The sequence below is a fragment of the Cydia splendana genome, chromosome 23 (genome assembly GCF_910591565.1).
Source record: "Cydia splendana chromosome 23, ilCydSple1.2, whole genome shotgun sequence".
Taxonomy (NCBI): Eukaryota; Metazoa; Arthropoda; class Insecta; order Lepidoptera; family Tortricidae; genus Cydia; species Cydia splendana.
This window is the reverse complement of record NC_085982.1, coordinates 12,735,579-12,750,058: the sequence shown is the minus strand read 5'-3', so window position 1 is coordinate 12,750,058 and position 14,480 is coordinate 12,735,579. Positions and strand designations below refer to the sequence as shown.

At 37.1% G+C, this 14,480-nt stretch overlaps 1 protein-coding gene across 7 annotated transcripts in view; it reads left to right on the top strand.

Annotated features, from left to right (window-relative positions):
• Window positions 1–14,480, top strand: part of LOC134801801 (EH domain-binding protein 1) — a 33,568-nt gene that overhangs the window by 2,619 nt on the left and 16,469 nt on the right. For 6 of the 7 annotated variants that reach the window (XM_063774408.1, XM_063774410.1, XM_063774406.1 and 3 more), the window contains exons 4-12: window positions 1,960–2,141; window positions 2,580–2,697; window positions 3,395–3,847; window positions 4,268–4,401; window positions 8,720–8,852; window positions 9,105–9,171; window positions 12,622–12,751; window positions 13,005–13,077; window positions 13,930–14,095. In XM_063774408.1, the coding sequence (XP_063630478.1) occupies window positions 1,960–2,141; window positions 2,580–2,697; window positions 3,395–3,847; window positions 4,268–4,401; window positions 8,720–8,852; window positions 9,105–9,171; window positions 12,622–12,751; window positions 13,005–13,077; window positions 13,930–14,095 (1,456 nt within the window). The remainder of the gene's footprint in view (window positions 1–1,959; window positions 2,142–2,579; window positions 2,698–3,394; window positions 3,848–4,267; window positions 4,402–8,719; window positions 8,853–9,104; window positions 9,172–12,621; window positions 12,752–13,004; window positions 13,078–13,929; window positions 14,096–14,480) is intronic. The other variant, XM_063774404.1, reaches the window with a different exon arrangement.

The window sequence follows — 14,480 nt, the reverse complement described above, 5'->3', positions numbered from 1 at the left end:
TTTGTTTTCGTGGGGTCGCAGTTCTAACCTAACCTAACCCACTTTTCTGGCAACAGTTTGTTTTCGTGGGGTCGCAGTTCTAACCTAACCTAACCCACTTTTCAGGCAACAGTTCGTTTTCGTGGGGTTCCAGTTCTAACCTAACCTAACCCACTTTTCAGGCAACAGTTTGTTTTCGTGGGGTCGCAGTTCTAACCTAACCTAACCCACTTTTCTGGCAACAGTTCGTTTTCTTGGGGGTCGCAGTTTTAACCTAACCTAATCCACTTTTCTGGCAACAGTTTGTTTTCGTGGGGTCGCAGTTCTAACCTAACCTAACCCACTTTTCAGGCAACAGTTTGTTTTCCTGGGGTCGCAGTTATAACCTAACCGAACCCACTTTTCTGGCATCAGTTTGTTTTCGTGGGGTCGCAGATCTAACCTAACCTAAACCACTTTTCAGGCAACAGTTCGTTTTCGTGGGGTTCCAGTTCTAACCTAACCTAACCCACTTTTCAGGCAACAGTTTGTTTTCGTGGGGTCGCAGTTCTAACCTAACCTAACCCACTTTTCTGGCAACAGTTCGTTTTCGTGGGGGTCGCAGTTCTAACCTAACCTAACCCACTTTTCAGACAACAGTTCGTTTTCTTGGGGGATGCAGTTGTAACCTAACCTAACCCACTTTTCAGCCAACAGTTCGTTTTCGTGGGGTTCCAGTTCTAACCTAACCTAACCCACTTTTCTGGCAACAGTTTGTTTTCGTGAGGTCGCAGTTCTAACCTAACCTAACCCACTTTTCAGGCAACAGTTTGTTTTCGTGGGGTCGCAGTTCTAACCTAACCTAACCCACTTTTCAGACAACAGTTTTACCCGCTAATTTATTTATTGTAGAACTTAAGTAATTTTATATAACTTTTGATTATCCTATGTATCACAACAATGTTTAATGTAAAATGTACCTATCCACGAATGTTGTGTCGGTACAAACCCGATAGGGTTTCACGGCACTTTTCTGTTTGATTCAATGTAAGATTTTACTATAGAATAAATAAATAAAAATAAAAAAAAATATAGTCATATGCGAAAGTAAAAAAAAAAAAAAAAAAAAAAAAGTTCGTTTTCTTGGGGGACGCAGTTTTAACCTAACCTAACCCACTTTTCTGGCAACAGTTTGTTTTCGTTTGTTTAAATGAGCTAAAAATATGTATACAATACAATACAATAATAATGTTTTTTTTTTACGAATTATAAACGTAGGCAGAGCTTTTAGTGACGGCTCTGCGTTAATGAGTCAGTCAGTTACATATTTAGGATTTTTATGCATTGTTAAATATAAATTAGACTTGGATTTTATACAATCTGACGCTTTCTTTAATTTTAACATTCGTCGAAAAACATTCTGCCAAATGTAGCTTATGACAGATGGGTTTTAGGTCATACAAGTTATACCAAATAGAAAGAATCTAAATACGTTTTCTTCGATGTAAATATTCGCCTAAATCCTATTATGCTAAACAGATTATGAAAATCACATTTCGGACATTTAAACAAATGCAAAATAAAATTATTCGTATCAAAATTCGGCCATGATAGTAGTAGTCTATTTAAGATTGGGACTTGGAAACATTCGGGCTATTGCATATTATACAAACTGAAGCTTTCTGCAAATTTAACATTCGTCGAAAAATATTTCTGCCAAATAGGTTATGCCAGATGCGTTTCGGGTCACGGAAGTTATGCCAAATAGACGGAACCCATTTCCAATATCAAATGTGTATGAGGCACAAGTATTCGTACCGTGGCTGAAGCAGGCTTAGGTGGTGACTAAATATACTTCTATTATTTCTTTTGTTACTCACAGAGCGTACAAACCAGCAAATAGAAAAACATTCAATGTCATCGTTATCTATCTAAAAAACTTGCTGCAAGTCTCAATTTATTTATGGCCGTAATACACTCAATCCTGTTTTTCTTCCCCAGGTCTCCCCGACAGGAAAGCGCCGTCGTCTCGCCGTATGCGCCATCAACATGCGGAAATACGCCTCCCTAGAACCTTCCCAACGGGCCTTAGTTCTAACCCTAGAACCGACGACACAGAAGATCCAGTCTGCATCATTGCATCTCACGTTACACTGTGTGCTGCTACGGGAGGGACAGGCTACGTGAGTGATTTCTTTGTCTCTTTTTGACAATTTCTAGTTGTCTTTCTCTCTTTTTAACACATTAAGAACAGACAGAGATATTAGTCATCTAAAACATTTCAGTCCAGATTTTAACAACTACTATTCTTATGCGTACGCCTGATTTGATTACGGCATCGTTATGTGGGGAGTACGGTAGGAGGGACAGGCTACTTGAGTAGTTTAAATAATTGTTGTCTCTTTCTGATCAATTCCAACTCTCTCGTACGTGACGTCGGAGATAGCCATAGAGAATAGATTTTTTATCGTTACTTGTTTACTATGAGTATGCATATGCTTGATTTAGCTACGGCATCATTATACGGGGAACAAAGTACGCTACTATTTTCTGTCAAAGCCACGATTTCGGGTATCTGTCATTTCAAAAAAGTAATATTTTTTAATGTTTCTTTTCTACAGGGATGAGGACATGCAATCTCTTGCTTCACTTCTTTCTGTCAACAACAATTCGGATATCGCGGTGCTAGAAGATTTAGACGAAGATGATTACACACTTTCTGACAACTCCACAAGACAGGTACAACACGTACATTTTAACTTTTAACCCCCTTATTCATAAAACATTACAGGCCTCAATTAGCTTATGTTTTATCCCTTACAAATACGTAAGTCAAAATGACCTTTAAGACAAACGCTTAATAGCTAATTGAGTCTTGTAGTGCATTTATAAATAACGTAGTAACTCTTTTTCACATTGATTGATTTTTAAATTACATCCATTATTGATTTAAAACGGTGGATAAAGAATATATGGTGTGGACAAGTATTAAAAATGTGCATACTAGAACAGTATGGATAGTTTTTTTTTATGATTTCCGTTTTAGGGTTCCGTACCCAAAGGGCAAAAACGGGACCCTATTACTAAGACTTCACTGTCCGTCTGTCCATCTGTCCGTCTGTCTGTCACCAGGCTGTATCTCATGAACCGTGATAGCTAGACAGTTGAAATGTTCACAGATGATGTACTTCTATTGCCGCTATAACAACAAATACTAAAAAGTACGGAACCCTCGGTGGGCGAGTCCGACTCGCACTTGTCCGGTTTTTTTAGACGTATAACATCCTAGTATTGAAACTAATTTAATTCATATCAAATCATTGATTCTGATAATTAAGTTATTGCATTAATCAATCTAATTTATTGATTTGGTGCCCTTATTTACTAAAAGTATGAATTGTGTTCAATAAACCAGAAACCCTGTTTTTATTTACAGATGTCCGATCTCCGTCAGCAAATGGAAGAGATGACCCAAAGTCTCACCAACAGCGATATCGCCGCCACCCCCAACAGCGTCCAAAGCTTACGCTTCGACGAACGCACCCCCACCGCCCCCGCCACCCCAGCCTCCCCTTTCACCTCCCTTACCGATCAAACCCCTACCAACGACTTAAAAATAGTAGAAACCTTGAAAAAACCCGAATTCTTCACTAAAAGTTTAAAAATCGAACCTAAAATGACTTCTACTCCCAAACCAACCACACCTCAAGAAAGTTTCAAAAGCGTAATCTTCAAACCGAAGATGGTGTCGAGATTGAACCTTAAGCCGTTGGATTTAAAGTCCAATTTTAATAATATAGGGCTGGATAGGAATGATAATGAGAAGGATGATGAGAAAACGCCGACGGGCGAGGAGAAGATTGGGAGGATTGATAAGGATAAAACTCCGGTAAGATATCTTAAGACTTAGCATAATCTTTATTATGAAAATATTGGTATATACATCTCAAATCACTGATCTTGCATACGAACGAATTTTCAACTTTTTTAGCTCACACTATAACAAAATACTATGCGTATGTTCACTCGTAAATTGTGTATGGCACCGTTATCTGGGGTATATAAAGCAACTGCAACTCTATTATTATTACTAAGCGCCACTTGCATCATTTCACTAACCCGGAGTTAACTGGTTAAACCGTTAACCCAGTGTCAAATTGTAGTGGTAACCATGGTAACTCCAGGTTTAACCGGTTAACCCCGGGTTAGTGGGATGGTGCAAGTGGCCCTAAATGAGATAAGTTACTCAAGTTGTATCTTCGTTCTTTTATAATAACAACTATCGTACTAAATTGTTATATTTTTGTAGGTACAAGACTTACTAGAATGGTGTCAGACGGTGACAGCGGAATACAAACAGTGTCGGGTGACAAACTTGACCACCAGCTTCCGGTCCGGACTTGCGTTCTGCGCCATTATTCATCGCTTCCGGCCTGATCTCATGTAAGTTACAGGTCAATTCGAACGTACATCTGACATCAAACCGATATTAGAATGATGATGGAATTAGTTAGCTGTTATTCGCGCTGGCGTCTCGCACTAACACTTGTGCGGACAAGTCTGAGCGAAATGTACACGCGCGAATGACAGGTAATTGATATGATTCCAGTATCATTGTAACACACTTAATCCTGGCGGTTTGATGTCAGGTGTACGTTCGAATTGGCCTGTTACTCGTAGAACTTTCTCGGGATGGATCCTTCACTTGGTAATTACATCATTATATTAGTTTTTTCTAGCAATAAACGACATTGCATAAGTATTTTGGGTACTTTATGGGGTATTATGTTTATCAGTGATCGTTAATTTTCCAGCAATTTTGGTGCAGCATTGTTAGTTAAAAGCACCTGTATGCCCTACTCTAGGTGGAATAGATAATTAGGGTTAATAACAGTAATATTAACCTTAACCAATCTTCTCCCTAGAAAAAAAATTAAGAAAATCCTTTATGTTTACTATGCTGCACCAAAATTGATGGAAAATTAACGATCACTGATGATTATGAAGTAATAATCTCAAGTAGCGCTATTACTATTCATTACTTACTTCAAAACTTAACTGGATTGCCTGAATTTAAGTCAAACAAGTGTTATGTCAAATAAATACATATGAACATTTAATTCTCATTACTTAAGGTGGTTCTACTTGCTCGAATTTCATACAAACTTTCTTGTTAACTCACTACTATTCTGTAGGGTGTCTTCACTTGAATACGTAATGTTTGGGCAGTATATATATTTCTTACTGCGCCAAAGTAACAAAATACTAGAAATTGATTAATATTTTTAAGAAAAAAGCCTTTGAAAATTAGTAAAATTTTGCCCCATTGCTTGTTTGTGTGAGTGATGCTTATAGTATAGGTGTAATTCTAACATGGCGACTTCTTTGACAAGCAATCATTTTTAATTTATCAAAGGTGTAACAGATGGCATTTTAAAACCGGAACACAGGTTACCTGTGTATTTTGTTTTATCTTCACTCAATAGAGGGAGATACATTTAATGCACAAAGCATGTTATGAGTATACTCATTTAAGAGTCTCCTTTTTCTGATATAATTTCATTCCCAGATGTAATATAACTTATATTATATATTAAAATACATTTATATAACTATACATTTAATAGAATTAAAGGTCAGTCCAAACAATCATTCGCGTAACGGTCGTCCACCGAAAAGCCTTGTGAATTCTGTTTTCGTCTCGGCAGAAATATAAATAAATGTTCTCTGGAAGCCTATATTTATTCTTACAATGATTTTTAAACTAAAGTAGCTATATTTTTCTCAAAAATATATATATTGGGAGCAAAATGTCATCTTCTTGTAAATAAACAAGATTCTATATGTTCTGCTTGCGCATAACAATAGTAGATTGTTAACCAAGGGATCATTTCTGCCGAAATCATCAATGATCACCTCGGCAGAAATGATGCCTTTCATCCGAGTTAAACACTTTGCATACAAGGAAAGTAAAATGCATGTGCTTTTTTTAAAACATGACTAAGTATAAATAGTTTTTATAGTATTTTTTTAGGATACTTTCAATTAACAATTTAGCCAAAAGTATCGTTATTTATGGAATGGGGAGTCAAATATCAGAATGGAAATTATATGAAAAATCCATTTATACCCAAATTTCAATTGCTTATCGTAAAAAAAAAACGTACTTGGAATTGGAATCAAAAATGCTCTAGTGCAGAAACTTATCATTTTCTGCACAACTTTTAGAATAACAATGACCCTCTTTCAGAGCACGAGAAATGAAAACGGATATTTCTTGTTTTCTTTGCAAGCATTTTTCTCTCAATAATTTAATCAATTTGCAGCATAGAAAATCGTCATAAATTTATAATCATAATAATTTAAAAATTTAAATATCAAAATAAAAAGGACATACATTTTTAGAAGATTTCTAGTTATTCCCCGGGCGACGTTGCCAAATGGTTTGAAAAGGCAACATGCTCGCAACGTTCGGATGTCGGTAAGTCGGCAATGAAAAATTCTATTTCAAACTTGATATTTTTGACAGTAATGGGTTACTTAAATATAATAAGAAGGCATGTTTCGCCCGGATCTACTATGGTCAAATGGTCTAGTGGCTTCTAGCTATTGAGTATAAGTCTAAGTTGAACAGCGTTGCCGAGTTCAAATCACGAACAAAGACTGAATTTTTTTTTTTATTTATTTCTTTTACTTCTTTTTTTTTTTTGCTTTTTATTACCTTATGCGACTGGCAAATCAATGGATATTTCAAAAAAAAAAATTTTTAATTGAAGAACAGATGATAATGATACGAAAAGTTTAGTAGGAAATACAATATGTAATATAAACAAAAAAATATATAAACTAAAATTAAAAACTACATAAAGCTAACACTAACTACAACATAAACTAAAATTCAAAAAAATCTAAATATGTATATTTATTTGACAACTTGAATTACAGAGGGGCAGTACCTACAGTGATCCCCACACTAGGTTTAGCCTGTAACGTGGGGATCTAAGCGAAATACAAATTATTATTTCGTACATAAGTTCCGAAAAACTTATTGGTACGAGGGGATTGAACCCGCGACCTCCGGATTGAAAGTCGCACGCTCTTACCGCTAGGCCATCAGCGCTTCTATGTGCAACCATATACAGGATGATTCATGAGACGTGAGCAGGACTAATCCTGCACACTCAGTAACTGATAATTGATCGATCACCGTCGTATTTAGGTGAAACAACCACACTTTTTCCTATTTTTTAACTTTTTAGTGAGGACAAATTTAATTCTCTGCAATCATGGTTACCCTACAAGACCTAATTAATAAACATAAAACCTCTTTAAAGTCTTGACCGTAATGACAGCATTTTGATTACGAAGAAAATAAACTGTCAAACTTGAGTGAGATACGAGTTTTCAAAAGTAACCAGACCGTGATGACATTCAATTTGACACAGAATATCGATAGTTTATTATTTTAATTTTAAGGTGACCATGCATGTCGTAAATAAATTAATAACTTTTTTTTTTCAACACGACTAGAAAATTAACGTTAACCTCACTAATACTCATACGAAACAGTTGCTTATAATTTACGAAATGCGCAGTGTTAGTCCTGCTCACGTCTCCTGAATCACCCTGTATAGGCAAATAAGTTCGCATCCCATCATAATCACAATATTATATTGTGTTTAAAGAACACTATTCTGTTTTTTTCTGTTTCTCATTACTTCCCCAGAAATGTGACTCACACGCCAGCTTACTTAGTAGTGTTAGTACAGTCGCCATCAGATATATCGGAGGGTCCGAGGTGCTCAAAAATATCTGAACACGCACTCTAACGCCTTGACAATAGAGGCGTGTTCAGATATTTGTGAGCGCCTTATCCGCCCCGATATATCTGATGGCGACTCTACTAAGCTAACATTAAAAGCGCTATTGTAATTTTAGGTAAAATAATTTGCGTCATTTTCAATTGATAATAAGAATAAAAACATATAATCTATAAAACTTAAAAAAAAAAAATTAAGCACTGTCGGGATTTGAACCCAGATTCATTGATACTCTAGCTAAAATTTATTCAAAACAGATGTTGTGGGTGCCACAAGCACATGACAATCAACGTCTGAAAATACGTATCAGTTGGTTCTAAGTTACTTGTCAATGTCTCAAATAAGAATTTAAATTCTCAATTGTTCTTCCTAAAAATATTCATGCGCTGCACTGCGCCCTCTAGGTTACTTTACTGTAACATTACAAATCTACTGACATTAGACACTGACTTTAGGTATGTGAGTGTGCGTGAATGCAAGATATTGCAATATTTTGCAGTTTTATTCTCTGATTATTTAGATTAGACACTGTTGAGTATAACATGTTTCGATTTGGACGTAATATTTTTTATTGTTTTCGCCAATATCAACACATCTTATGAAACTGTTTATATTTTGGGAGAAACGGTGAAAATCCACAATTCGTGCACACTGACGCCATCTTTTGGCTGATAATTGGCATCCCATCCCTAGACATCCACCTTAATGTTTTACAGCATTTAGCATTCGTCACTAGATACTTGAATCATTACCGTATATTATAATGCATATGTGTACTCCTGATTTGATTACGGCACCGTTATGTGGGGAACCAAGTACGCTACGTTTTTCTGTTAAAGGAAGAAAATGTTTATGATTCAGTAGTCCCTGTATCATCTATGTAGTTTTTATATACGAATAATTACTAAGCTATATATCAACAGTTAATTCTCCATTTGTAGTGACTTCTCTGGCCTACAACCTGACGAACCCGAACAAAATCTTCGAGTAGCTTTAGAAGCCAGCGCTACGCTCGGAATCTCGCAAGTTTTGACAGCGGCTGACGTGTGCAAAAGCAAACCTGATAGGCTAGCGGTAAGCACACACATTCACAGTTTGGACTCAAACATTAACGTGGAGTCGACACATTTACGTTGAATCCGCACACACACATTGATCATATAAGACACCTATGGATTATCTAATTTGTCTTGAAAAATGCATACAATTTTAATACTTGCAGGCTAAACCTTATTTGTATCCCAAATACTTAAATTATATTTCCCGATTTGTTGATAGTAAATTGACCAAGTTGTTTTTTTTCCGTCATCCATTGTTTTTTTTTAGATAATGACATACCTCTTCCAACTTCGGGCGCATTTCACTGGCAACGAATTACAAGTAGAACAATTAGGTAAGAAGGATCCATCATATAAATATTGGCTACATATAGTACATATACACGTAGAAATAAGAAAAAAATGTGCTACTTATTTTAACAATCTTTTATGTATTTCACATGTTACGAAAAAAACTAAATGTAATAAAATTATACACGTATTTTAAACAACTTATAATTGTCATATAAATATGCTTTACAAGTATACGTATACAAAGATGAGTGAGAATACAAATAAATTAGTATTAGTGATCCAAAAGACTCGAGCCCTGTGAGCCTTTTGACATTGGAAATGTCTTTTCGTTCGCTCCAGTATACGGTCCGATTTCACGAAAAAGTGCGATCCCCTTATATCTCGGAAAGTTGTGAAGATATGATATTAAAAAATAGGCTCAAAAGACGCATAATCACGAGAGCTGTAAGGTGCAAAAATAATTATTCGAGAAAGTCAAAAACAAAAAAAGTTATGGTCGAAATAATGAAAATAAAATTCAATTTTTTCCGAATTTTTGATTTTGGTGCTCGATAATTTGGAAACGAAGAATGATATCAAAAATTTGAGAAAAACGGCTCTGGACAATTTAGTCACCTACAATTTGAGCCTAAAACAAAGACGATCGGGTTAAGGGTTTGCCCTGTAGCCTAACCTTAAAATAGTCAAAAAGTCAGAACGACATTTTTCACAGGACATTTATGACTTCATGTTTCGCAGAGTTCGTTATCGGTGTTTGTTGTGAATTATCGGGATTATGACGGCAGAATAACACTTGCACTGCGTGGGCTTTCAAAATCGCTGCAGATTTTTCTTGGTCTAACTCTATCTATCCTGTTTGAGACGGGCGTAGATAACGCACTATTCGACAATCTATGCATTCTTGTGGTGGTGGAAATAGAGATAGAGGGAGAGGGAGAGGGAGAGGGAGAGGGAGAGGGAGAGGGAGAGGGAGAGCGAGAGCGAGAGCGAGAGCGAGAGCGAGAGGGAGAGGGAGAGGGAGAAACACAAAATAAAAACTTATACAGAGAAACATAAAAAGAAAAAGTGCCACGAAATGGTCTCACCTCAGCATGTTGCTGGCGGCTGCTAGCAGATAGCTGATGCTGAACCCTGGCAGTACCTAGTGGAGCTCGGGTTTAATACAACATAAACACACGCTGTTTTGGTCATCGGACTCGTCTCGATGAGCACTTAGGAGAGTAGTACCCAAGATAGAGCTGATGCTGAACCCTGGCTGTACCTAAAGGAACTCAGGTTTGTTGCAACATACGCACACGCTGTTTTGGTCATCCGACTCGTCTTGATGAGCACTTAGGAGAGTAGTACCCAAGATAGAGCTGATGCTGAACCCTGGTTGTACCTAGCGGAACTCAGGTTTGGTGCAACATAGGCACACGCTGTTTTGGACACCCGATTCGTCATGATGAGCATTACCCAAGATAGCTGATGCTGAACTCTGGTAGTACCTATTGGAACTCAGGTTTGGTGCAACATAGACAAACGCTGTTATGGTCATCTCTCGTCGCGTCAAACTGCTGTCAAGAAAATTTCATATCTTGCAGCAAATGGGCCGCTGCCGATCACCACTTCTCGAGTTGACTACGGATTTGCCGTGTAATAATTTTCTTGTACTTTGAACATTAATATATCCTGCTTATTCATCGAAAAATTAAATATGTACCTATACTTATGCAACACGGCGACAATTATTCAAACTTGGATACGCGTGTGGAAATTTTGCAATTTGTTTGTTCACATGCGTTATGTCCAGGATACTTGTGTTAGTCTAAGAATAAAATAATTATCATTCAACGTTGTAGTTTTATTTTGTAACTTTTTCCTTATCCAGGCTTTCTCGTCGCTCAGCGACAATATTTTTTCGAATTCCGTAGATTCATTTCCAATGTGCTCGATAGTCGTGTGAGGCACGAAATCTGTGAATTTTTTTTAGGGCTCGCCTCATTTCTTGACGCCTAAAAGGCTAAAAGCCTTTTTTATTTCATTAGTAAAATAGGCTTTTAGCCTTTTAGGCGTCAAGAGATGAGGCGAGCCCTAAAAAAAGAGCTTGGATCACTAAAGTAATTAGTATCGACTACCATTGAACTGGGGCCGATTGCATAACAAACTACAACTAATATTACAAGCGGAACTCCTTTTCTAATTTCACTTATTAAATAAGGAGTTCCGCTTGTAATATTAGTTGTAGTTTGTTATGCAATCGGCCCCTGATCTGATGATTGAGAGAGGGTATTGGAACTCTTCAGTATCTATTACTTAAATCGAGTTTGGGCTCATGTGCTAGGTTCATTGGGGTAACTACAAAGGTGGGGTAATTTTGAAATTTGTTAATACCTATCTACTTAACTACCATGGTCTAATACAACATGGTCTTCTATTCCCAGAGTGACACAGGCCTACGTCACAATAACATTGCCACTTTATTTCAACATAACATGTTACATGGGTACATTATACCTATGGTTAATAAGTTAAAATATTTCTTTATAATTTTATAATTTTCATTTATATGTATTTTATCTTAAATTTTACAATAACACGTCATTTTTAATTATTCGTTAGCAATGTCTTCCGATTCACGAAAGAATTTTCAGACGTTCGGGTAATTCTGTTTACACTACTGGCAACACAGGATAGCGCTGTCACATTTGACAATTCGGATCTAGATAACTTCATGCCCTGACCGTCATCCTTGTCGAACGCGTGTTAATTGTTATTTCCTTCTCGCTCAGTGTCAGCAGTCGCAGTGTTTTCCAAACTTTTCACGTCGTAAGCTTGGTAATTAATGTGTAACTGTGAATTAGTTTTTCAAACGTTTGTCTTGTATAGATAAATAAAGTTTAATTTAATACATTAGATTTGTTTTATTTTACTATGTTTCTACATGAATAACTTAAAATTAATGCCGTTAAAATCATTTTCACCGTTAGTTAAAATTCTCCCACATTTTAAAGTTTGAGAACCTGTAAACAGCATGATGACGTAGGCCTGTGTCAGTTAGGTCATTCGCGAATCTCGGAATAGAGTACCAGGCGGAGTATATTATTATACCATGCTTAACTACAAGCACTTTCTATATTGTAGCAACAGTAAACAAGATACGTTGCAGTAGCGTTAATGATGTGCTTCTGATTAATTAGATATTAGTTATTATCGAAATTAACTCTCTCAAAATCATCTTACCGCGTAGCTTGTGTCGAAATTTTAGCCTCCTGAGACTAAATTAATGTCCATTACAATGTACATAATCGTGCAATCTCATTTGAACCTTTCGTGAACCAAATAAAGTAGCATTTCTTTTGTTTCATTGCTTTTTAAAACAAACGAAATTAGTTCCAATTTACTTATAGTATAAGGATCAAATTAAAAATATGAAAACTTTATATGCTGGGTCTTACGAGGTTAAGCGTATTGGACGAAAACTTAAATACTTATGAAATATTTATTGACAGGAAACGATGAGACAGAGTCATCATATCTAGTCGGTCGCCATGATACGGACGGTTCGTTACCTCGGGATCTGTTCAGTAGAGAAATTAGTACGAGAAGATCGAAGAACATGGAGAACCGACCGAGGCCTGGGTAAGATTTTATTTTATTTCTGGCTATACATTTATAAACTAAAAAACTATAAGATGGTGGTACTTGTGCTCGACGCGGTCCCAGTACATGTCATTTTGAAAGCAGCAGGGTGTCATCTATTGGGCATTAGCATGTCGAGTACTAGTACCACCACCTTACCACTGGTTTACTCACTGGAGATAGTTTATTATGAAATAAATAGTTTAAATTACTTGTATAGATAAGTAAATCAAGTTATTGTAATTATTTTCAGGTCGCAAGTTTCACAAGATTCTCAAGTATCGGTCCCATCGCGTCATTCACAAGAACGATACACGCCCGATAAGGTAATGGGCGCTGGGCACTTTTTGAGGTGGGGAAAAAATGATAAACTCGAGACAGCGTAACGCGATCACGTGAGCGTAAGGTTTAGATGGCCACTCATTTAGATGGCATTTAAATCAATAAAGAAAGACTCAATGACATTACATGAAAAAGGTTCTAATCTTGTACGGGTTGAAATACGAGGATTTCACAGTTACATTCTAACTTTATATCACTCAAATATAATTCAATAAAGCTACATCTTGATGAAATCGCTAATAAAAGTGAACTCTGGTACTGGTGAATAAAACTCAAAATATCATGACCAAATATATTTAGATGCGAGGTCTGCAAGGTAACTTTACAATTTCTATTCGAATTTTAGACAATCAACGCTACAAATTTGAATTTCGAATTTAAACAAGCTCACTGACCAGCAATTTCGGAACTAAAGTTTTTCAATAGAAAGGAGGATGGGTCAATTATACATAGTGCTGCAGACATTTTGGACTGGTCATTGAGTTTTCACTTCTGTCGGTACTCCCGGAGTGCAACCCGTTGTTTTTTTTGTATTGTTTTTTACTACAAATCATATGAAACTTAAAACAATATACATAATCAACAATTGCATTGTTTTTAAAACTCGCAAGCTATTATTATGTTTAGTTTGGAGAATATAACATGGATCTCCAAATCGATTGACTCGAGGGCCATATACAGGCCTACTTGCTCTAGGTATCGCTGATTTTTCGCAGACCGAAAGTAAAGGTTATAGTTTAAAGACCGACGCTACGTTCTCTCAAACTCCGACGTTATTACAAAAGCTACTTCGATTTTTTTTTTCAAAATAGTTTGAACAGTTTAATTTCCGTTAGCAGCCCTTGCCGGGTGTCGCGTCCCCCGCGCCGCGGCCGCGCCTCATGACGCGCAAGGAGCTCACCGACCCCTTCGGCTCCGACGACGAGGAGGAGGGGGGGGCCGACGAGCCCGCACCCGCCACCGCTACGCTCACTATCAATACCTTCACCAGGCTTCCTGATGGTAAGATTTCATCATCATCATCATCAGCCTACTCTCGTCCCCTGCTGGACATAGGCCTCTCCTATTGCACGTCATTGAGCGCGATTTGCGGCAACTCTGATCCGGCTCTTGCCAGCCGCCTTGCGAAGGTCAGCGCTCCATCTAGTCTGAGGGCGTCCTACGCTACGTTTGCCGATGCGCGGTCTCCCCTCGAGAACTCGTCTACCCCTGGTGGTGGTAAGTTGGTAATGGGAAGTTTTAAGAAAGGAGGATTTATTGCAGAAAAAGGTCTTTATATTAAAAGGAGCCTATAATAGACCTCGTGATACCTATAATACTGTCGCTACAATACCGATAGGTCACATTTACAAACTTATGTGGTAAGTCTTCTACAAAAAAAAGTGCC